The 24,462-nt window shown below is 38.9% G+C and overlaps 1 protein-coding gene across 8 annotated transcripts in view; it reads left to right on the top strand.

Annotated features, from left to right (window-relative positions):
* The window catches only part of WIZ (WIZ zinc finger), a 68,561-nt gene extending 49,646 nt beyond the window's left edge, over nucleotides 1–18,915 (top strand). For 4 of the 8 annotated variants that reach the window (XM_087709760.1, XM_087709763.1, XM_087709761.1 and 1 more), the window contains 9 exons: nucleotides 5,794–5,961; nucleotides 6,258–6,338; nucleotides 8,979–9,488; nucleotides 11,920–12,402; nucleotides 13,874–14,401; nucleotides 14,968–15,468; nucleotides 16,162–16,602; nucleotides 17,051–17,243; nucleotides 17,472–18,915. In XM_087709760.1, coding sequence (XP_087565886.1) covers nucleotides 5,794–5,961; nucleotides 6,258–6,338; nucleotides 8,979–9,488; nucleotides 11,920–12,402; nucleotides 13,874–14,401; nucleotides 14,968–15,468; nucleotides 16,162–16,602; nucleotides 17,051–17,243; nucleotides 17,472–17,631 — 3,065 coding nt within the window. In that variant the 3' untranslated portion in view covers nucleotides 17,632–18,915. The remainder of the gene's footprint in view (nucleotides 1–5,793; nucleotides 5,962–6,257; nucleotides 6,339–8,978; nucleotides 9,489–11,919; nucleotides 12,403–13,873; nucleotides 14,402–14,967; nucleotides 15,469–16,161; nucleotides 16,603–17,050; nucleotides 17,244–17,471) is intronic. The other 4 variants (XM_087709762.1, XM_087709764.1, XM_087709765.1 and 1 more) reach the window with 4 other exon arrangements.
* Nucleotides 18,916–24,462: the final 5,547 nt, after the last annotated feature.

Below are 24,462 nucleotides of genomic sequence, written 5' to 3'. Positions count from 1 at the left end.
TGTAGAGAGGTAATTATTTCTTATATATAGTGCAACTCCACCTCCTCTTTTATTTGGTCTATTTCTTTTAAATAATTTAAATCCTTCTAGCTGTATGTTCCATTTGTCGGTTTCACCCACCAAGTTTTCTGTAATGGCAATAATATCGTATCTGCCCTCTTTTACTTGAATTTCTATTGGAGATTGGAGAACATAGATCCTAGAACAGAAAAATTGGATGGAAAAATTGATGATGTTCATCAAATGAAGAAAGTGGAGGTTAGAGTTCTAAAAACTGAAGGAAAAAATAAAGAGAGAAGAAAATTGTTGATACTGACAGTGAATTGAGCATGGTTGGAAATGGAAAGAGTGGAATATGGAAAGGGGAGATAGATAAGAGTTCTACCCCAGATCTCAAAGTATAGAAGAAGAAAAGAGAGAAGAATTGATGGAACTAAGGAGAGAAATTTTGTCAGAAGCACTAGTGATAACCAAAGAGAAGCTGATCGAAGAAGCAGATGGAGGGTTTCGAGCTTATACGAGATATGCAATAAGCAATAAGTTTCAAACAGAAGTCCATACAAAACTTACTAAGGAAATAACCAGAATACTAATGCCACAAATGGCAAGAGACATAAGACTGCACTATTACTGGAAAGACACAGGTTGATGTAATGAATGCTTATAATGAAAAATTAAGTCAAATTTAGTTAAATTTAGAGCATTATGTATAAAATGAAGTGACAGTGGATACAGTTAAATAATTGATTGATAATGATTATACATCTATCTATCTATCTATCTATCTATCTATCTATCTGTGTTGTATTTGTGCTGATAAATAAATAAAGGGAGACTAGTATAGATCTATTTCAAGCTATTTAGCTCTCATCAGCTAGCCATACCCTTACTGGGATTCAAACCTGTGCTGTATTACATCTTAGGCAGATGTCTTAACCATTAAGCCACAGGTCCTCCTCCTTATCAGCTTAAGCCAGGGAGGTAGGTATATACTTAGTGTTACAACCCCTGGTATGCCCCAATTATGGGAGGAAGCTAACTGCTTCCATTCTCTGTCCATCGGCTCGTCACAAGAGACCATCCAGACAGAAAGCCCAATATTTTACTGTTGCCTTTGTTACGTTTGTGTTGTATTTGTGCTGATAAATAAATAAAAGGAGACTAGTATAGATCTATTTCAAGCTATTTAGCTCTCATCAGCTAGCCATACCCTCCTGGGATTCGAACCTGTGCTGTATTACATCTTAGGTAGATGTCTTAACCATTAAACCACAGGTCCTCCTCCTTATCAGCTTAAGCCAGGGAGGTAGGTATATATTTAGTGTTACAACCCCTGGTATGCCCCAATTATGGGAGGAAGCTAACTGCTTCCATTCTCTGTCCATCGGCTCGTCACAAGAGACCATCTAGACAGAAAGCCCAATGTGTGTGTGTGTGTGTGTGTGTGTGTGTGTGTGTATATATATATATATATATATATATATATATATATATATATATATATATATATATATATATATATACACACACACACACACACACACACATACATTACATACATACATACATACATTCATATATATATATTGGTTTGATAAGAAAAAATTTAATATAAATTGCAAATGGTGACTACGAAAGGTTTAGAAACTCTATTATTAAATATAACCCATTTTTAATTAGAACATGTTATAAAGATATAATGTAATTAAGTCAAATTTAGTTAAATTTAGAGCATTATGTATAAAATGAAGTGAAAATGGATACAGTTAAATGATTGATTGATAATGATAATGCATATATATATATATATATATATACGTATATTGGTTTGATAAGAGGAAATTTGATATAAATTACAAATGGTGACTACGAAAGGAGGTTTAGAAACTCTGTTATTAAATATAACCAATTTTTATAAAGATGCAATGTTACTGGATGATATTGGGAAGAGCTAATGGAATGCCATTATGTGGTTTTGCTTTAAATCTGGAATATTTTATATAAAAGGACGTAAAAACAATTATAGTCAAATGAAGGTTGAGGTATGATGATAGTAATATATATATAAATATACTTAATTTAAAATATATGATTTGATATGAATTGGTGATGACTGTGGAAGGGATGCACAGAAGTTTTTGTAGCCAATCAACACACTTTCTACAATTTGTAATGGAAGATGTTTTCGGGGTGGGGGGTGTGTGTGTTTTATCTGTTTGTGATTATTCAAAAATAAAAAAATATTTCTTAAAAGAAAGTTTAGCCATTTGTCAGAATTTCAGGCCAGGAATCAATTTGGAGACTTGGTACATGTAGTAGGAGAATTTGATTTGAAACACAATTTCATTAGGTTTCATACTATAGTATCTTTTTTCCTAAATAAAATGCAACGAAACCCATGTAAAAATAGTGGTCATGACACATGTCTTTGATTACATAATAATGGGAAGTTCCAGGTAGCCACGTTGGCAGTTTTGACAGATATGTGTGCTGTAGTACAAAAGAACCATTTTGTAGTTTGGATTTAGATGTTTGGTTAAAAAATAATCTTTTGAAAGAAGTAACTCTTTTGTGGCACTGAAATAATTTTTTTCCTCAAATCAATCTTGGCTCCTGATAACATCACCAATACCTCTTGTAGTTTTTAAATAATTGTTCAGAATTTCCATTACATTCTTCCTCAGAATTTTCAAGCAAATGCTTCTCACAAATTATATGTACTTTAAAGATTTAGTAATCCCAGGATTCATGTATATCTTAATCATTTTTATGAAATTCTTCATCTCTTTTTATAGTTCTGAAAGCAGTCTGAGCTTGGGATGCAATAAGTACTGAATGAATTAAATTCTAGGTATTTGCTAATTTCATAAAAGCTGTGACTTAGACATGCACTTTGTTCATAAATAAAGATGCATCAGTTGTGTTAATGATGCCATATTCTTTAGGGTAGAATCTGAAAAAAACATTTCCACTTAAGAGTTCAGCTAAACTGATTAATTTATCCAAATCCCCCAGCATTATAGAGAGCTTAAATTGTGATTAGTTACTCCTTTGGTCTGCGGGAACAGTAAGCTGAATTTCCCTTTCCTTATATGGATTTGGACAAATCGGTAGTTCAGTGCTGGAATGGTTCCCCTTGAAGCTTGGCTGCTAAGAAAGAGCCTGGATTCCTCCCGATCTATGGACATATTTCTTGGCTCTACCGGAGCTGGCTTTTGTAGCCTGGCTCGGCGCTCGATTACTTCAGCTGATCTCTCTCAGCTGGAGTTTTCGGCGCTCCACCGTCCCGCCTCGCTGCCGCCCTGCATGTGCCGGAGCCAAGATGGCGGCCTCCACCCTCTCTCAGTCCAAGGCGACAAAAGCGGTGGCGGCGGCGCGGCCCCGAGACGAGGAAGAGGGTGCGGGGCCGCCTTCGGAGGCCGGTAAGACCCTGGAAGTTAAAAGAAACCCTCCCAAAAAAAGGGGGGAAAGTCGGATTGCCCAGTAAGAAGGCCGAGCTCGGCGTGACAGCTTTCATGTCGCTTCCCTCTTCGGATATCCCCTTTCCCGGCCTCCGGATCAGCCCGGGCTGCCGCCCGAAGAGATCGCGGCGCTGTTTGCTCCCTGGAGGGAGTTGTCGGAGAGGGCTGAGTGACAAGTAGCTGCGCCCCGTTTCTCCTCGCCCTTCCGATCGCAGGCCAGGATCTCTTTTCTGTCAAGGCCTCGGTTCCCCCGTCTTCAAACGACAACAGTGGTCAGCATTCATTCATCCGCCTTTTAACTTCAGCTTGCAGCACCCGCAGCCACTGGCCAGCGCCTGTCGCGGCTGCTCCCCGCCGCTAATACGGGGAAACCTGGTATTTGGAGAAGAGTTCGTTTCATAAATCATCTTTGTCCTGGGGTGGGGGAGGGTGGGGAGCATAGTCATCTACACTTAATTGTTACCATTTCCTAGTCGTGTCAGTTCTAAACACGAGCGGCCTCCATATCGGTCTTCTGATGGATTTTGAAAATCCTTTTAAAATGTAGTGTTTATTAACTCATCTAGTTAAAAGCCTAAAGGCATATGAAAGGGACTGGTTACACTCTGAATAAATATATAAGATGTTAGTGCTGTGGTCATTGCTTCATATATGCCCCAGTTTAATCACTCCAGAATGATTGATTCTGTATTAGAAAATAAAATAATACAACAAAGTAATTAGATTTTGATGTGCTGTTGATTCTGTTAGTTTTCTGAGTTTATAAAATATAATATATCTGATGCGTAGTGATAATTGAATCTGTTTTATTCAATAGAAGAACCCTAAACTTACTATTGTGTCCCAATGTTCTTTGTAGTTTGAAACTACGCATATTTACCCAGAAGTGGTTTTAAAATGTTTTATTAAGTATATTATTATCCTGCTTTTGTTCCATGGAGCTTAGGGTAGGATAAATTGTTTAACAGCAGACCTATGAAATAAAATAGGATGAGGTAGTGAAGATCCAAGGTCACCCAGTGATCTTTACGGCTGAGTGGAAAGTTGGCCCCAACACACCATGCTAACTCTTTGCTTTAATAGAACCCTGGTTCATGCACAGTTCTGATAGAAAGTTTCCCCCCTCATTTATGGGGAAGCATTGCCTATGTAATTTTTTCCCCAACATCTTTTTTCAAATTATTTTATTTTATTTTACCAGTTGCAAATTATATTTTGTAAGTTGGGTAATTGGGATATTGACCTTCAGGTAATGATTTCAATTAACTGGATTTTATTGTTATAATTTTTCTTCTATGGTGCACTGAATTTTTATATTCTTAACAGAATTGTAGATGCCGCTGAGTGAGGAAACTAATCCAAAGAGATTCTGGACCATAGAAGGAAATACTTTTTCAGACACAACATAATTAATCACTGTCAGTAGGTGTAGAATGGGCAACCAATATAGTTGGATTTAAAAGGGGATTGAACAAACAGAATAAATGAATATTAATGCTAATAGCATTTAACCACTCCCTTGGCTGTAGGTAGCATTCTTTATAAACTAATTGCTGGGAATAAGGTAGTAGAAGGAGACTATCATTCTCCAGAATGAGAAATGAATCAAATTGGTCATTTATGTGTCAGAGCATGCTGTACAAGGTGAGCCTCGAGCCTGATCTCACAGGGCTTTTTTATGTTCATATGTATAAGCAGGAATAAGTTTTACGAAATTAAAACTGGCATCTAAGCGAGGATTTCAGATGTTATATTATCTTTCATAAATTTGTTTAGTTCATCCAGTGAATATTGATTCAAAATATTTTATGACTTCCTACCCAAGGAAACAGTTTCTTTTTTATTTACCTATAGAAAATTTTTATTTAATTATCTCTAGTATTTTTATTTTGTTCCTTTGGATTTGAATGTTTCAAATTTTTAAATTTAGTTGGCTGTTATATTTCTGTATAATGGACTAATCTGATTTGTAATATTTGTACATATCTGATTTTATTTTTCATATTTTGATTTTTAAAAGCCTTTGAATGTCCTATATGTATATTGAAGAAAACTAAGGATTGCATTATGAATATCCTATTTTAATGTTCCATTTATTTCTAATAAAATACATATGCAGCAATTAGATGTAAATCTAATTGATCTTTATGGAACTTAATTCCAAACATAGGGTTACATTGTTAGCTTAGTATAGTTTATGTCCATCAGGAAAAAGATTTTTTCTTAACTAACCTGGTCAAGTAGTGAATAGCCTATATACTACTTAATGTAATCACACTCCTAATCTACAGTTTTCAATTCAATCCCTATATCCCCTTCTGTTGTTTGATAGTTATGGTTTCTGAGGAAGAAGAGGAGATGATTACCTCAGCGATGAGCTCCCCACTCCTCCAGAAGAAGAATTCTCTGGCTGGGTCACTAGATCAGATTCCAAACCGAATAGGAACCTCACTCTCTCCTGAATCTTCAAGCAACAAGGCAGACTCCCAGGATGCCAAATGTGAGTCTACCTTCTCTCACAGTTGCTACTGAACCTCGTGTCATATCCATGATGGAGAAATTCTCTGTGCCTCAGCTTACTTTTAATACATATTGGATCACTTATAACTTGTATAAAAGATGTGTAGAGTGAATATTAATTATACATTTTATTGTCCAATATGGAATTTTCATGATTATTTTTTTATTTATCTAGATAAAATATTACAGAAATAAATCTATAAAACACTTAAAAATGTTTATGTGTAGAATAGTAAAATAGTTCTACTAATGCTTTTATTCTAATGGTCTGTAAAGTTACTTCAGGTGACCCTTCATCTGAATATCAAAAGAAAAACAAATTTCAGGAGATTATGAAACCCACCTCAAATTTTGCAAGTAAGATTTAGCAACCTTACATATATTGGATCTTTTAATTTTTTAAAATGTAATTTTTAATTTAATTTTGGAATACCATAGATGATGTTTGGGTGAGTCAGTTGTAATCTTTAAATGCTGCTGCTGCTAATGTTAGTAGCCTACTTAAAGGAAAGAGCTGAGAAATGCTGTTCTATGTATTTTCATGCATTTTAAAAATAATTTAAAATTGTATGTGAAATTAATAGATTGTTTGTTCATTACGAGAATTACCATTCATCTAACTGAAGTATCCTTTTTCAGATATGAATTGCTGACCATAATATGCGTAGATACTTAATGAGACTCAAAATATTTTCTCATTGTTATAAAGAGTAGCCACAAATCTTTTTGTATGTACAGAGATGTAGTATGATAATAGAAGATGTCTGTAGAATTATCCAATGCTGCACTACTGGCTAAATGAACAATACTAGAACAGTGCACTGTGCCACATCTTTACTGAACACGTTGAATCAATATTTATGTTTTTTTCTTAGAAAAGTAAATTTTAGTTTTAGGATTACCACCTTCTTAAGTGGTAAATTGAATTAGATGTTCCAGTCAATATATCAGGCTTCTACAAATAAGTTAACAATCAAATATGAGTCTAAGGTGTTCTCTATAAAAAGGAGAGTTCACACAACTGGAATCTGCTCCAGGTTTGTGAAAATAAATCATGTTCTGATCAAGAGTTCTACAGACTTTGGAAAAGGGGTTGGTGATGACTTTGTGGATGAAAATGGTATTGAAATCATTGCCAAAGTTATTGGCCTCTGTCAGAGCATGACCAGGGAGATAGCATACAGATTGAAAAAATGTACTCTAGTATCATTATTGTTATTCTCAGGAGTGGTCCAGCAGAAATTACCCTGAAAACAAAGTATGCAATGCTATGGGAAACTACAAAGAAGTAATAACAAAGGATCTATGAGCCATTCTTGCATTGTCTCTTATCAGCGTTTCTGAGTCCATCATAATAAAAAACAATGAACAAGTGTTTACACAAATGAGACTACAGTGGAAATGTTTGCCACACATGAGAAGTATTACATCTGGAAGGAAGAAAACTGCATTCCAACAAAGAAACCTGTCCCAGCTATAATTATGGTAGCCAGATAATCATTTGCAGCTTCTTTGCAGCTTCAGAATCTGAAAGTCTGGCATTCATTGATGGAACAGTAGATTCTGGATTGTGTCAGCAAATTCTACAAAGAAAATTTTCGGATATTTATCTTTGAGCTGAAATTTAAACAAATGCAGATCATGAAACGGGATAACCCTAAGCAACCAAGAAATCTACTTGGGAGTGGCGGAAGGAGAAGACATTTTATATTGGAATGACTGGGCCTAGACCCTGACCCTAATTGAATCTTGTAGGCAAAACAACTTCATATATGAAGCAAAACAACATTACAATGAATTTAAGTAGCTCTGTAAAAAGAAGCTGGTGGAATACTTCAAAACTGATATGTAGGACTCATCAACAGATACAGGAAACTTTTTGTTGAAGTCATTGATATTATAGGAAGTACAACCAGTTATTAAATCTAGAGAGAGTGAGTGTTGATTCAGTGTGTTCAATGGAGATATGTGTTGTTTGTTTAGCCAGAATATCTATCAATTAATAGGAACTAGATAAGACTCAGATCACATTGTAGGTCACAATGCTTCCAGATTAAAATATAACTTGAGGATTCTTGAAGTTTTTTTCATGATTGTATGAAGTTTTATTTTGCAGGAATCTTAAATATTGATTTGTATATTCATTCGTATATTTCTGAAACATAGACAAGGTACATAGACAAGATTGAGACATAGGCAAGTCTTTTTTATTTTATTTAACATAGCTAATCAATAGCTATATTTCTTTAAAATATTTTGCTTTGCTCTTCAGTTGAAAACAGTTAAAGAGTAACTTAAAATATAAATAAAAACAAGACATTTCCCTTCCAAAAGCTTATATATTAAAACACAAAAGGAACGGGGATAATTAGTTTTGAGCACCAATTCTTAAAATTATATCATATTGTTATGATGGGCAGTTTGAAAGGAAAGGTCCAGGAGAAGAAGAGACTGATAGATTTGATCCCTCAGTAGATTAGATGGAATACTATTGACACGTGAGGAAGAACCTATTTTCATCTCTCCCAACTGCAGCTTGATATAATGGAGTTCTATTTACTGCTGTTTGTCTAGCAACAGATGAGAAACTACATTTGCAATATGTTATGAAAGTATAGTAAGAGTTAGTGTTGTGTTAAGATTGTTAGGCAGAGTGGGGAATTGATCCTTTGTGATTTTTAGGATGTAGTTATGGCAAGGCAGCTGACACCAGTTTATGTGCGAACATGTTTCAGAGTGATGGCTACACGATGGATGAGAAGTTAATCTTGATTTGATTTTTGCTGAAGAAATTTGCAACCACCACTTATCATTTAGCAAATTTATCTGTTGCAAAATAGACTTCAGAAATCATTTTCTTCAGCTAAGTCTGGCTGTTTTATGGAGAAGGGTCCCAAACAGGATAACATAAATACATTTCGGGTCTACTGAGTAGTAGCAAAGATAGTCTAGGGCTAAGCTTAACATTGTCTCAATAAGTCACTCTCCTCTTTCCAGCACCAAACCTCACGAAATGTGAGGTCTGTGGCACCTGCTTCGAGACCCGCAAGGGCCTGTCCAGCCATGCACGTTCTCACTTACGGCAGCTTGGTGTGGCTGAGTCTGAGAGCAGTGGAGCTCCCATCGACTTACTTTATGAACTGATGAAACAGAAAGGAAAAATGGACAGCAGCCCCGTCTCTCCAAGTCTTAGCAAAAAATCTGCCTCTCCCAAAGAAAGGTCTGCAGGGTCCTCACGGCCCACACTGCTGCTGCCTCTCGACAAAGCTTCGGAAAGGTCACAAGAGCCACCTGTAAACAAAGCAGTCAAATCCCCTCCAGGTTTCACCCCCAAGAATGTTTCCCAACCAGGATCTCCCATACTCAAGAAAATGGCATCTGCTCTGCCTGGTTCTCCTCCACAAAAGAACCCTGAAGACAAAAGCCCCAAGCTACCGTTGGGCCCTCTGCAGAGTCCACCTAAAACACAGTGGTCACAACTGGAGGAAGAAGGCCCTTTAAATCTAAGTGAGTCTGTTTGATCCTGATGCTGCTTGCAAATAGGAGAGCTGGCTTTGCAGGTTGCTACTGCAGGGAGCTCTTGACTTCCACATTATCTTGTAGTGTGAACCCCTGCAGGATGGCCCACTTAGGAGACACATTTTACCACTTTTGGCTTTACTTGGGTTACTCCAGTCACAGACATCGCAACTTGTGTACATTATAGTATTGTGACATGCACCCTATGTGTGAATAAGACAAATAGGATGCATTTGATCTGGTGCAAAGATTTCTGTTCTAAAAGAACTACTGAATTATGGTTCGATTAGATGGAATGTTTTTCTTGGAGTATGTGGGTCTTGCTTTTTAAAAAAATCCCTAAATATTTCATCTCAGCAAAAGAGGCAATTCTGTGTAATTTAGCAGTCTCTTTGTCCAGCTTATCCCTAGGAGGGTTGATCATACTTACACAATTCCAGGTTGTGCTACAAAGCTTTTGTGTGTGGTTTTTTAAAAAATTGTGCCTAGAGATCATGTGTATTTATGGTTGGAACTCAACAATATTTCTCCATTAAAGGGCCAGCAGCTATGAACACCATCTGCTTCCTTCTAAAATCTTGAACAAAGTTACTTTACCTTTGAAAAAAAATGTATTACATTCTTAGACTACTGGGAAGAAATAATCATTAAAATACCTAATAATTATAGAATACAAGATAGTACTTTAGTGCTGCTGGTATTACTAGTTTTCTGACTGAAGAATTTTTTCTATTTATTTTACACAACAGCCCTCCCCGTATTATATGCACATTTTTCCTTTTTGCTGTATTTCTTGGGATTTATTTTAAGTTTTGTGGACTTGTGACTCATTATGGAACTTCTCTGATCTGAAACTAATTTAGCATATAATTGTGGCTTCACTATTCAGGGCTAGGTCTGTTCAGCCTTTCGGTGAAATCTGTAGAAACAGTGTAAACCATCCACTATCCTTCTTTGATGTTATTTTGCATTGGAGAGTTTTTAGTGTCTGTGCTATTGATATAGCCTTTTTCAGCTCTTCACTAATTGTTGCTGGTTGGTTACAGTGAGTTTCATTTAGTTTTGCATATAGGCTGAGGTAAGTAGAATTATAAAGAAAGAGCAATTGTCTGATGGGTTTGAGCAAGGATTCTAAGAGAATTTTTTTTTCTTGTAGGAAGTGGATAAGGCTTCTATTGTGGTAATTTTCATTGTTGTATCAGCAGTCCACAGCATTACTTTTATGTAAAATGTATTTCAACCTGATATGTTCATCCCATCATTGAATGCCATACTAGTTTCACTGACTAAAAATTACATAATGTATCCAAGTACTGTTTGTTGCTTTTTATAATGAATTTAGGGCAGACACACTGTTCACAATGTAATAGTTTAACTTTAACATATGCACTACAATTCTTAAATATTGTGCAATTCTGCATCAGTTATAACACTTAAGAGGTTGCCAAGGAACTTTAATTTTCCAATCCTGCTCTGAGCTATTACTCATCTCTAAAGGGATGTCTTGCCTAGATACTTTATGTTCTAGAAACCTATGCTGTCTTTATTTTAGATGAGGAAATTTCGAATATTATTTTGTCTTACACACCCCATAGACGATTTTTAAACTAACTTGTCATTTTCGTTATGGCTTATATAGCTTTTCTGAACATTCATGTACATTTGTCAAAGGCACAAATGTAATTAATTAAAATAAGTTCTTAAAATATTAGTTCTGCAAAATCCAACTAACAACTCCTGTCAATTTGATATTTTGTAATTCATAAAAGGCATAGCACTGAAAGAGGTATGTCAGTGTCATTCTCATCTTATTTTGAAGTCAAAATAAAAGCTTATTAAATGAAAAAGTTTCTAGTAACTGGACTGATGGGAGAAATGAGTTCTTATGGGAAGAATTCCAATCAGTTGAATGTCATTTAGCTGAGCTGACTATATTGGTAAAGAGCTTCAAGTCATGAAATATTAGGCAAATACAAATAGTTCTCTCTGCTATCTGATTTTTCTGACATCAATTGATATTTGGAAATCTGATATTATAACTAACTTTTTATTATTCCATTCTCAAAAATTACCCATACTTAAACATCTGTTGGTTTAAGCTGAGATAGAACAAGCCTATGCATCAAAAAAGAGAATTTCGTTGGAAAAATTGACCTGGGTCAGTGAAAGGAAATGTTAAATATCTCTTCTGCAAAATTGTCTGTTTTAACTATTAAATCTGCAGCTGTGCTATGGTGAATAACAAGCCTCTTCTTTGGCGTTGTATATCAATTATTCCTATAGATAAATATTTTTTTAACATACCCTTTCTAAGAAACGAGTCCTTTAGGGAAAAGTCCTCTTCAGATTTTAAAAGGTGCTTGAGACACATTATTTCTGTAATCGTATGTCTTGTGATCAATGTTTTCTTTTTCCGCAGCTGTAGATAGTGACTCGGGCAGAGAAATTGACTGCCAATTATGTGGTGCTTGGTTTGAAACCAGAAAAGGGCTGTCAAGTCACGCTAGAGCCCACCTGAGACACCTGGGAGTGAGCAATCCAGATGCTAAAGGATCTCCTATTGATGTTTTAAATGATCTCATCAAAAATGAAGACTTCAAAGGCCGTCTTTCCTCTCTCATCCATAGCGAGAGAGACTCATTAGGGGAGATTGGGAGTTCTGATGGACACAGCCCAAAGAGCACAGCTACAGCAACACCTACCACAGGCATGAAACAAGCACACTCACCAAGGCCTTTGGGCAAACAGCCATCTATACTCTCACCTCACTCCCTTCCACCATCCAAGAAGCTGAAGCCACATGGGCACAGGCTGTCACTTGTGGCCAGTCTACAAAGGAAACAGGGTCTTTCTTCCAGTGCGTACTGGGCATCAGATGCTGAGATGGCTCCACTCAATCTCTGTAGGTTCTATCAACACTGGCTATTGTCCCTTCCCCCTCTCCCCATTTATGTGACATGGAGCTGTGCACTTAGAAATGCAGACCTCTTGTCATTACCTGCCTTATGTCTTATTTAACCAATAATGGGGTGGAGAAACATATTTTTGGGCTTGCATTCTCCATTGCGCTTTCTCTTCAAAGCTTTTTCTGAGTGCTATATTAAAGCTTTCCCAGCTGCCTTTGCATATATGCTGAAGTTACCCATTCCTTCTCTGGGCATTTGATCCGAATAGATAACTAATCCTTGACCCAGATAGGACCCAGCAATATGCTTGGTTTCTATGCACTTAGAAATATCAAAAGACAAGTGTGGACTCCACATAGTTTGTTCCTTATGGAAAGGGAAGATTTTTTTATTTTATTTTTGCTATTTAATTTTTTTTTTCTTTTGCAGCCTGAGCCTTTTTGTGGCCCTGGATTGGTTTCTGACTTCTCCATTTTGTAGGGCTCTCACTGGCTGTATTCAATCTCAACAGGATATTGACTACCAATATGTTTCTCTTTGACACATAAGAGATTAGCTTTTAGAGAACTAGGATGAAGATTGTTTCTTTTGCCATTTATACCAGGACTTTAACTAATGCTTTAACCATCCCATATCAAAGATGAAGGAGAGTAACTTCAAGGTGATTAAGATCATAGCTGTTTTCCTCCCTTAATGTAAATAGATAAAACCAGTCAAAGGGTAGCTTCCTACTGGTGATTAACAATTGTTTGATAGCCACAAGCATTCCATATTTAATGGCATATGGCATATTTAATGGCACCTCTTTGCTTTGATGGTTCTGTATTAAAGACAACTGCATGGGAGCAAATAAAGGACACTTGGTTTCCCCCAAGCTTTCTGGGGGTGAGTTCTTTGACAGGGAGACTTATGTAGACATTGAATGATGGGATGGAAAATATAATTATTAATTTATACTTTGGGATTATCTGATCAAGTGTACAATAAGTCAGTGTGCTTAATCTAGACGGGGGGCTTTTGTATTTTAACAATGACTGTGATAACTGCCATGGAAATGCCTGAACTTCTTCTCTCAAAAGGTGAATGAAGTTGGATTAGAAGGAAACTGTACAACTGTGTTACGCTTTCACATTAGACATTATCTTGTATCAGCTGTATTCACCCTTTTTTAATTGGACATTTTCTGCTGTTCTCAGTTCTTTGTCCATATTAATAGGGACCCTTGCTTTAACCATATCTATCCTAGATTTCATGGTATTTTGTTGGAATTATTGGTGTTTAATTTTTTTGGCCAAATTTACTGAAAGACCAGCTTTGCTTGTGAAAAAACCCTTGCACTATACATCTGCTTCGTACTCCACATTGGATGGGAATACATAGTTGGTGCCCACATCCTCCTGCTTTTTCCTGCTCATTTTTTTCAGTCACATTAATTTATTGGTGGTTCTTTCTTTCTTTTATTCTCAGCTTCTGGTGCAGAACCTGTGCGGGACATCAGATGCGAATTCTGTGGGGAATATTTTGAGAATCGCAAAGGGCTCTCCAGCCATGCCAGATCCCATCTACGTCAAATGGGGGTAACTGAATGGTATGTGAACGGTTCTCCAATTGACACACTCCGAGAAATTCTGAAAAGGCGAGCTCAACCTCGGACCAGTACCTCGAGTTCCCCAGCACATAGTCAGAAGTCAATTACCCAGTCTGTTCTTGGAGGCTCTCTGGAACCCTGTAGCCCAGGAGAAAGCCACATGCCTGGGATCTCTAAGAAGGCACAGCAGCCAGGGAGCCCTATGGGGCACTCGCCTACCTCTTCGCCTCCCCCAACTGCTAGAAAAATATTCTCTGGGCTTCCTTCTTCTTTGCATAAGAAATTGAAGCAAGACCAATTACGAATGGAAATCAAGCGGGAAATGATCTCTGGGGGACTTCATAATGAATCGCATCTGTCTGACAGAGCCTGGTCACCACGGGAGGAGATGTCTCCACTCAACCTCTGTAAGTGTTAGTCATGGGTATTGGATGCCTAGTTGTGTGACGCATGTCTGAGTGGAACCAAATGTCATAAGCTTTTTCATTTTTTCATTTTTGTTTTATTAAACAGTGAATTTTGGATAACGAGCCTGCATGCCGTTTTGACAATTTTATCTTTGTATGCAAATGTATTTTATACTGTGGAAAAGGATCATTTTGTTTTTTGACAGTTTCTTGATAATGTTTAAAACATTTAGTAATAGGCAAAATACAGGTCCAAACACCCAATCATTCTAGAGTAGCTATTCCCCAAACTGAGGCAACTCCTGATGCCTATAAATATTAGAATTCTCCAATCAGCATATCACTTGCTGATAATTCTGATCCTCAGATCTAAAAGTTGGCAATATTGGAGGACAGCTATCCTACGAGTTGCAAATGGTTGAAGCATAAATATAGACATATAGACAAGGTTAGATCTTCCCACCCTTATGTGACTACAGCATAGAAATAAATAAGAGTGTTTGGAGAGGTTTGGTTTACTGCTATTTCCTCGTTTGTTAAACATTTTCTGTGTGTCTTTATCTAAGCTGCTCGTGCAGACCCTGTCCGGGAAATTCGTTGTGAATTTTGTGGCGAGTTTTTTGAGAACCGGAAGGGGCTGTCCAGCCATGCCAGGTCTCACTTACGTCAGATGGGTGTAACTGAATGGTCAGTTAATGGATCTCCCATTGATACACTACGTGAAATCATAAAGAAAAAGAACAAGCCGTGCTTGATAAAGAAGGAGCCAAACACAATGAGCATTGAGCTTCCCACAGCTATGGGAGACGATGATCCTAAATCACCTGGAAAAATTCTGCAGCCCATGACATTGTCTCCACTGGGCGGAAAGACTGGAAAACCAAATCTTGGTCGGGATATGTCCTTGTCACTACTCAAGTCACAGGAGGGATTCCTGGCACCACTCTCTGCTAAACGGCCACTATCAGATGAACGACTGGGTGGCCATGAAATGAAGCATAAAACCTATATCCAAACTGAATTACCATTCAAAGCCAAGCTCTTGCATGAAAAGCCCACTCATACATGTAAGTGCTATCGAGGTACAGGGAGGGGATTTGAGTGGGATTCAGATAAAATTTGGAAGTCTGTGACAGCGCTTTTCTTTGTGAAATTGAATTTTGCTTTCTGACTTGGTGGAGTGAAAAAGATGGGATGATTAAATAGTAAGCCAGGCAACAAAGGCATAAATACCTCTGGGTATTTTATTTTGTTATATAACAACTTCAAGCCTGTAGTAGTAGTATACTTAGCTGTTTGTATAAGCTCTTTAGTGCAAAGCATTATCTATTGGGCTAGTTTTAAGGTGTATAATTGTGAGCATATCTTTCTTCCTTTCTGTATGTTTAATTCTCCCACCCTCTCACCATGGTTGGTAAAGAAGTTTCATCATTTGCAGAAGTGAGTATTAAGCAAACAAATAAATAAACTACTGTATTTCAACCATAGCTCCATGCCCTCAAAGTGGCCAAAAGTATTTGCAGCATAACTATTTTCTTACAAAGAATAGTGAGTTTACTTAGCTTGTAAGTAGGAAGTTAAGAGTCAGAGATAGGGATTTCAAATAAACTTTTCAAAAGCCTTAGTCCTGAGTGATATTTAGGGAGATATGGAAATCATGAAATGGAACAGGTAAGGATATCATTCAAATTCTGAACTGCTGATTAAGTCCTTTATTGAGGATTTTGCTCAGTCTAGCTCCCTGCCTTTTCTGCTTCCAGCCAGTGAAGCCTGCTGTGAACTCTGTGGCCTCTACTTTGAGAACCGCAAAGCACTAGCCAGCCATGCTCGGGCACATCTCAGACAGTTTGGAGTAACTGAATGGTGTGTGAACGGATCCCCAATTGAGACTTTAAGTGAGTGGATCAAGCATCGCCCCCAGAAAGCTGGAGCCTATCGCAGCTACATCCAAGGTGGCCGGCCCTTTGCAAAGAAGTTCCGCAATGCTGCTCACCTGCGTGATGGTGATCCCTCTGGGAAGAGAGTTGCTCTGAGCCTGCAGGCAGGCAGTCCTTCACTGATGAGCAGAAGCCTAAGTGGGGAGATGATGCTAAACGAGCACAGTAAAGCTGTGGATGGTTGTGGCAGCAGTGAGCGACCTGCAATCACATCTCCTTTGTCGCTTGTAAAGGTGGAAGAGCATCATCAGCATAACATCAACAGTGAGTCGTTGCTCTTAGATTGCCAGCAGAAGATACATTGCAAAACTTGCTGGAGAGAAAGGCCTTGGTAGAGGAGGCACTAGCTTCCTTGTGGGGTGGTGGGTATACCGGCAGAGATTTGAGTGCTCATAGTTTGTAAATGCCTCCCTGCCTGTGCCTGATGGTTCAAATGGTTTGAGTAGTTCCAGCAAAAGACTCACGTAAGGTTAATTAAGAGACTGTTAGGTTAAAAGTTCAGATAATGTTGTATTCCGAAATGGGCAGAGTTGTTTAGAAAAATCTGACCTGACTTTCAGACTCCCTTCATTTTCGTATCCCCCTTTCCAACACTGACTTTCCTAAACACATTTAATATTCAAAAAGTCATTTTTATTCAACCTCTATCTTAGCTGCAATTGATTTACTATATTCCATCACACTTTCTGAACTGAATCTTTCTCTTTGTTAGAGTTTGAACGGAGGCAGGCTAAGCCCATTGAGGCTCCTCTACATAGAGAAAATGAATCCACTGACTTACAACAGAGGGCTGAAGAGGTCCGCCAACCAGCCCCCAGAGTAAGACCAGTGCCCTCTTTGGTTCCTAGGCCACCACAGACTTCCTTGGTGAAATTTGTGGGCAACATCTACACGCTAAAGTGCAGGTTTGTCTCATTCTTCTATTGTATTAATTCCTGAATTCACAATATTAATCATGGGAGTATCTGTGGCTACACCATGCATCTGTGTGACCTCAGACATTTTTTCTTTTTTGAAACTTATTTAGAAACAAAGACATAAATTGGGAATCTCAATTGATTTTTTGTATATATATAAAGTTTCACTCTTTCGCATTCAGACCGACACCAATAGACCTTATGTTCTTTCTGCAGATTTTGTGAAGTGGAGTTCCAAGGACCCCTCTCCATCCAAGAGGAGTGGGTGCGCCATCTTCAGCGCCACATTTTGGAGACTAACTTCTCCAAGGCTGATCCGTTGAGAAGTGGGACTGATATGCCTGCAGCAGCACCACCTGTAGCTGAAGCCCAATAGCAAAGCTCTTAGGAAACACCAGCATTCCAGGCTTTCTGCCTTACATTTCCAAATGTACAAGAATAATGTTGAACAAATAGGGGTGAACACAATGTTTGTTTTTCTGGGTTCTATAGTTTCGCTACAGAGTCTAGGTATTTGTAGACTTATTTTGGACTTTAAGAGGCTAAGAGAAGAGTCCAGATGTTGAGCACTAAATAAAACCATGTTGGGTTTTTTTGGGAGATGTCCTTATTGACAGCAGTGGCATTCCACACTAGAGCTTCTTGTGTGTGTTCTGTCTGCACAGAGGGAGGATGTTTTTAAAAAAAAAGCAAAAAAGAATTGTCCTTAACCTTCCAGTAAATGCAAGTTTTTCCAAAGACACACTCTCCTTACAAAGAGAAAACATGCACTTGCTCTGTTGCAGTTCATGCTGTAGAAGATGTTTTGGTGAGAGTTATGAATATGAGGTTTTAGTGAAAGTTGTGAACATGGGGGGTCATTTTGAGCCCAAACATAAACTGGGAGGGTAGAAGCAGAGCTAATTTGCTGTGTGGGGAAAGCTATTGATTCTATATGTGACCTTAATATATGTTTGATTCCTTAGGTGACAAGTCTTTAGTTTCTGTGGACGTTGGATCCTGTTGTGCATGTTCACATCCTCTAATTGTGTGTAATGGGGTTCTCCGTCCCAGTACGTTATAGGGAAAATCAAGAACTCCTTGACCATATACGTTTGCCTCTTCCTTACTTCCTAATGTCAGTTGGTTATCCTTGTTTCCTGTGGAATTTTATATGTAGGCAATCCTACTCTGCAATACTATGGCAGTTTGATTTTGGTAGAGGGGTAAGATTCTCTTTTATCTTAAGCCTTGGGCTAATGATTGACCTCTGCCTAAAGATGACATGTCTTTCTGGCCAGTTCTGAATTAATAAATTATATCCAGGAGCGACTGAAGAACTTGCAGCACAGCCTTCTGAACTTCTTGTTAGAAGGGCTTTATGTGTTGCTTCCTTTCTAACAGGCACTTGGTGCAGTTCCCGGATCAGCAACAGTAAGTCCTACTGGAATTTCTGCTTTCCTGTTTTCGATTACTGTTGCCATCTTCTTTCTCTTCATTGAACCTCAACTTTTTAAACTCTAGTTTTGTGTAGAAATAATGAGCGTTTCTTTTTATTTGGAACTCAAGCTATCAAAGCTAGAAGAGAAATTACCTTTTAACTTTTTCAATAGGCATATTCTGGTTATTATTGTACCTAGGAATATGTATATTAGATTAAACTTCTGTTCTGGAAACAAAATGGAGAATCTGAATGTGTGCTTTTTGAGTCTTTGTAGAAACATATGAAAGATTACAAAAGAAAAAAGAAAAGTAACATGGAGTTTATGTAGAGGAAATTCCAAGAGTGAATATGGAAACAAGTTCTTGAAAAAGTCCTAGATCTTACCACCTAGCATATATTGAAGCATTATGTGCTTTCTCATTCTGCCTTTCTCTTGATGAAAAAAACTAAGCTTTTGAAAAATGTTGTTCGTTATCCAAGATATTTTCACAACTAATGTGGCTTAGGAGATTGTAAACTAAATTTATTAGGGCAATCAAAAAGATAATTAAAGTCTTGCATAATTAAGGGACCAGTAGTGTCAGTAAGCTCATTTTTATCACAAGGACATTTATTTTGAGATGTAAGTTTCCCCCCTTTGATAATTAAAATATTAATCCATGTACTTTCCTTTGATAGTTAAAATATTACTTCAGTTGTTTCTTTGGAATCGAAAATCAGTTTCCATGTCAATAATTTTTTTTCCTCCGCAAAACAGAAAGCTACAATAACAAGGCAGCATAACCACTTAGGTGAGCTGAATACATTCCTTTGCAAAGTTAATTGTTGATTTCAGTTCAATTGCAAATTGAATAGTGAAAATCATTAACATCAGTGTGGTCATAACCAATGTTCCCTCTATTTTTTTTTCAGTGTGCGCGGAAAAGTATAGTGTTTGAGCGGCACATTTTCATGCCTGAGCATCCGAGGGATGGCTTAACTGTACTTTAAAAAAAAACCACAAAATCTGGGCGCGGAAAAGCTTCCAAATGGGGCTTGAGAAAGAGAAGGTTGTGGGTTACGGGGTGGGCGTTTAAAGCCATCGCGGGGAGTGCAGTGTTGGAGCATCAGCGAGGCAGTTTTCCTGATCTCTCTCTTCCCGCCCTCCCCATTTCAGATTTGGAACATGGGTTTATAATCCTCCGCAGGCGCCGATTATAAAGGGGGAGGCAACCGCCATGGTGCCTGATCTTTCCTCCGGTTTACTCAGAAGTAAGTCCCAACGAGCTCCTCTGCACTTTCCGCCGGGGGAGCAGCGAGAAATGTGCATACTTTATGTGGGAGTAACTCCCTCTGAATGCAGGAGGGCTCTGAAGGGCAGCGCTTTCCCTAAGACACATGGGACTCATGGAGGCTGTGCTCACAGCCACCTGAATTGGAAGAAACTGAGCCATTTCTGAACCTTCCCCCCCCCAAAAAGTCCGCTTCCACCCCCACCCCCCAGGTTGATTCCTAGCTGTCCAGGAGCTGCGTTCTCTGTACAGCCGGCCCTCCGAAGTCTTCGAGGGGCCTCGTTCCCAGGGAAGCGCGCCAAGGGTGTTTGCAATCTGGGGTGGCACGTGGGCTTGCAGCACCAGCCGCCACCGCTGCCTGGGTCCCCAGGTATTGGTCATTTTGGGGGAGGAGGAGGCTGGAGTAGGTACAAATCCCTCCCAGCGCTTTTTGCCTGGCGAAAGAGTTTGTGATTCGGGCTCCCGTCCTGGGGAGTGGAACTGGTGCACACCTCTATATAAAAGTTTCCCCAACTAGGCAGCCTCGGAGCTGGCTGCATCCCCACGATTGGCCCCGGGTTCGGTTCAGAGCTCATCAAGGAGACCCGACCAGCAGAGACGAGGCACAGCGTGACGCAAGCAGATTCCATCAAATGTATATCATGCTGTGACATTAAAAATCACTGCGCGGCAGTTGGAAACTGCAGCGCTGCGTTTTCTTGTCACGTGTGCGGCTGCGCCGCCACGCAGCTTAGAGGGAACATTGGCCATAACCAGAAAAATAGTAAACAAATCAAGATGCAAGCCCTCCTCCTCTATAATATGCATGCAATATCATAAAGGTAGTCCTCAAGATATAACTGATCACTTAAATTCAAGATACAACTGGCCATTCAAAGTTATGAGAGACTCCAAAAACTACTTATAACCGTGTTTTGAATTTATGGTCACTGCAATGCCCTCAAAAATCATTTGCCCTTATGATTGACCACAGAAATATTGCAACACATACACACCACCTCTCTCTCAACATCCCACCCCACTGTGTACCCACATATCTTGGCGCTGCTCCCCTCCCTCCCTTCCCTTCCTCATTGCACACTTACCTTTTGAAGATCTGTGAACCTCATGTCCATCCCTGGACCACATGGCTGCCACCTAGAAGTGGCCACTATTTTCAGTGCGGCAACAATTCCTTGCAGAAATGGCAGCTGCTTCTGAAGCTTTCTGCCCCAATTATCTGGCAGTTGGGAGACTGCAGGCCTGTCCTCGTTCTTGCTAGGTTTTGAAGAAGCCAGTTCCTTGCATGCAAACGTGGCAGCTCCAGAACAAGCTTCCCAAAACCCTTTCCTTTCTGACTGCCAGCTGATTGGGGCAGAGGTCTAGCTGGATTCCTTCTTTTGGAATGGGAATCGGATAGGAGGAAACAGACAAAATTATATTTCTGTAATATTGAAAAATGCTATTCAAGCTTTTCAAAAGAAAAATACAAATCACATGAATTGACTTAGCTGTCCATTGTTTCTGAAATTCAGAAGAATCTGAGAATCTGTGAGAATTTTACCATGATCCTACGCAGGTTGTGTGCTTATATCTTAATGTAAAATCAGTTGCATTGACTTGCAGCAGTTACTTCTATAATGCATGTATAAACATTGCATAGGCTATAAACATTCTAATTAAATATAATAAAAGTTTACATTCTCTCAAATTTATTAAAATACAAATCCTAATATCTCCATCCACCAGCCAGTAATCCTCAAGAAGGTGAGATTGTTTGAAATTAGATTCAGATCCAGGAGTCTCCCAAGGTGTATTTATTGCCCATAAGGTTGTCATGGAACAGGAAAGAACCTAGTTTCTGAATTTGAGAAATATTCAATGTCTTTGAAAAATGGTTTATGTATCACCACCACCCCCTCAAACAAACCACACTAAGTGGGGGAAGTCAAATCTTTATATTTGGTACAGAAACAAATGACACATATGTTTCATACATCAGCATTAATCAAACTATAAAAGCCATTGGTTAGAAATGAAAAACAAATAGACACCCTTAAAATATGTTGCATCTCTTCCCACCCAGGGAAAATTTTGGCTCAAAGAAAAAAACATGGTTTCCTAAAGTTCAAAAGAAGACGATGCTATGCTAAAGTGCTTAATATCACCTTTATTAAAATGCTAATTCCAGGCAATACATTCCCTATTTGTTTCTCAAAGTATTAATTTGTTAAATCACCCTTTAATTAATCAAGCAAGTGAACAGTTAACATTTGACATTGCATGGGATCTATGGTGGGAGTGTCCTGTGGGGCAAAACTAAGAATAATGGCAACACTGGGTTGTAGATATTGAAAGGATACACTGAAGAATACTAAACCTCCAAGAAAGGGAAGGGCAATCATAGCCATTCCCATAAACAGTACATGCTTCACCCACTCTAATCTATCATCCAAGTCCCAAGCGTTTGGATCTCTTTGAAAGGTTTCCCTGTTTCTTGTCAGGGAGAAATTATTATAGTTAAATTCTGAAGCTCTGAATAAATTACATACAGACCCTAATAATTGCTCTAAAGCAGTGGTTCCAAAAGTTCATCAGGCAACTTCCAAGAGTCTGTCAAAGTCAGCAACAGTTCATTTTCCCATCTGTTATAAAACTAGGCACTTTTTAAGCCACATGAAATCTCCCAATTAGAATGGATCTAGTCAACTCAGAACTATGGTCTCTACCACTGCTGCCTTCCAGAGCTCACTCTGCTGCTTCCGTAGGGCTACAAAGTTTCATCTCCTCCAAACTGAAAGAAACTTCTCAAAAACAATACCAGACAGAACAAGTGCAAAGAATGAACAATACAAGGTTCTTCAGCAGTCTACACCCTTTAGCAGCCTGATAAGTGATTGCCTTTAGTAATAAAAGAAATGGCACCTAAAAGTGGAACAACCAAGTCTGTACACTGCATCATGTCTGGACTAGAGAGAAGCCATGCTCCTTAAGTGGTTAAACACTAATTTTTAATGGCTTGAGTCTGACATTCAAGGAGAATGGAGCACCTCCTGAGGGACAAAACAGTCAATAGAAAACCCATAAACAGGTCTTTAGATATTTGAACAAGGATAACAGCAGCCAAAGTTCTTGGACATCAATTGCACCGACAAGCAACAGGGTCCAGTTGTTTAGTGCTTACCCTGTCCTGGCTTGGTTGTCTGCCTCCTCCGAAGATGTGTTAGTGAAGTAACAATTTTTGTGTGTTTGATGGGTGCTACACTGCAATCCTGGGACAGGTAATATAATTGGATAAAAACTATCTGAGCCCAGCCATGGCCCACTAGATGCTCCCACCTGCACACAGTTCCACGGGTTTTGTTTCATTGTCATTCTGTAGCAGTACTTGAAAACATAGGGCCTCAATAGGAAGCAATGCCAGAGACTTAAAAAGCACCCAATATTTGAAGGCTGTCAGCTCATACTTCAGAGCCCCTGCTTTACAGTCTGACTCAGATTTAGCAAGATTGTTAGCTGGACTCTTTCAAGGGGTGTTTCATTATTAGAGGACGATGCTGCATTGCAATAGACTGTATTGCAGAGTCCCATCTAATGAAAAGGAAGTAGCAGCTGTTATCTCACTGCCAAGAGTTATTTTCTCTTGTCAGGCAGTCATGCTTTTATATATTCACTGTAGCTAGCAGGCTAAAATTTGCAGACCAAATTTGCAGACTCTTTGGCTCCAAAGTACTATTTGCAGATCTGTGCTGTAGAACAAGAAATAAAACAAACCTGAAACTGGACCTAGAAGACAATGACTAATCAGTTCTATAACTGCCAAGAAAACAACAATGTGTGGGTTATGTCCACGAGGTCACCAGGAATTGACTCAAAAGTTTTAATGTCAATCTCAACTTGCATATAACTCGGGATAAATGTTATGTGAGGATCCCTCAAATCATGTCTTCAAAACTTGGCAACTTTAAGACTTGTGGACTTCAACTCCCAGAATTCTCCAGCCAGCAATGCTGGCTGGAGAATTCTGGGAGTTGAAGTCCACAAGTCTTAAAGTTGCCAAGTTTGAGGACCTCTGCCTCAAATGGTTTCAATTTAATCCAACATAAGAACTAGGATTCCCGAAGTACCTTGAGTGGAAACTTTTTCCCTTACCAAACAGCCTATTTATTGCTGTTTTGCACTGATGAGGTGCCATCAATTTCGACTCCTAACGACCGACGTCCTCCCTGAGTTTATTACGCCGGTGTTCTGCTCGAGGGGGCGGCTCAAACGACTTCCACAAGTAACCAATCAAGATGGGTCCGGCCTACACAAAGCACGCCGCTGGATGCTTGCTAACAGTATCGCAATCCCCGCCGGCTGTCATCGCGGACCTCCTCCGATCGGTCTGCAATACACTTAATGGCTGCTCCCCGCCCCCCGCCTCCCGCCCCCCGTCATCTGAATACACACTGCATCGGTTAGAAGCGACTCGGGGGGAACTGACGTCCCAGCATTTCAAAGGCTCTTCCAGGAGCCAAAGGAAAGGAGCTCG

Source organism: Thamnophis sirtalis, unplaced genomic scaffold (assembly GCF_051295495.1).
Source record: "Thamnophis sirtalis isolate CommonGarterSnake01/CBP01778 unplaced genomic scaffold, rThaSir2_p1.2 scaffold_3, whole genome shotgun sequence".
In the NCBI taxonomy this organism is placed as follows: Eukaryota; Metazoa; Chordata; class Lepidosauria; order Squamata; family Natricidae; genus Thamnophis; species Thamnophis sirtalis.
This window is presented reverse-complemented; position numbering and strand designations above follow the sequence as displayed.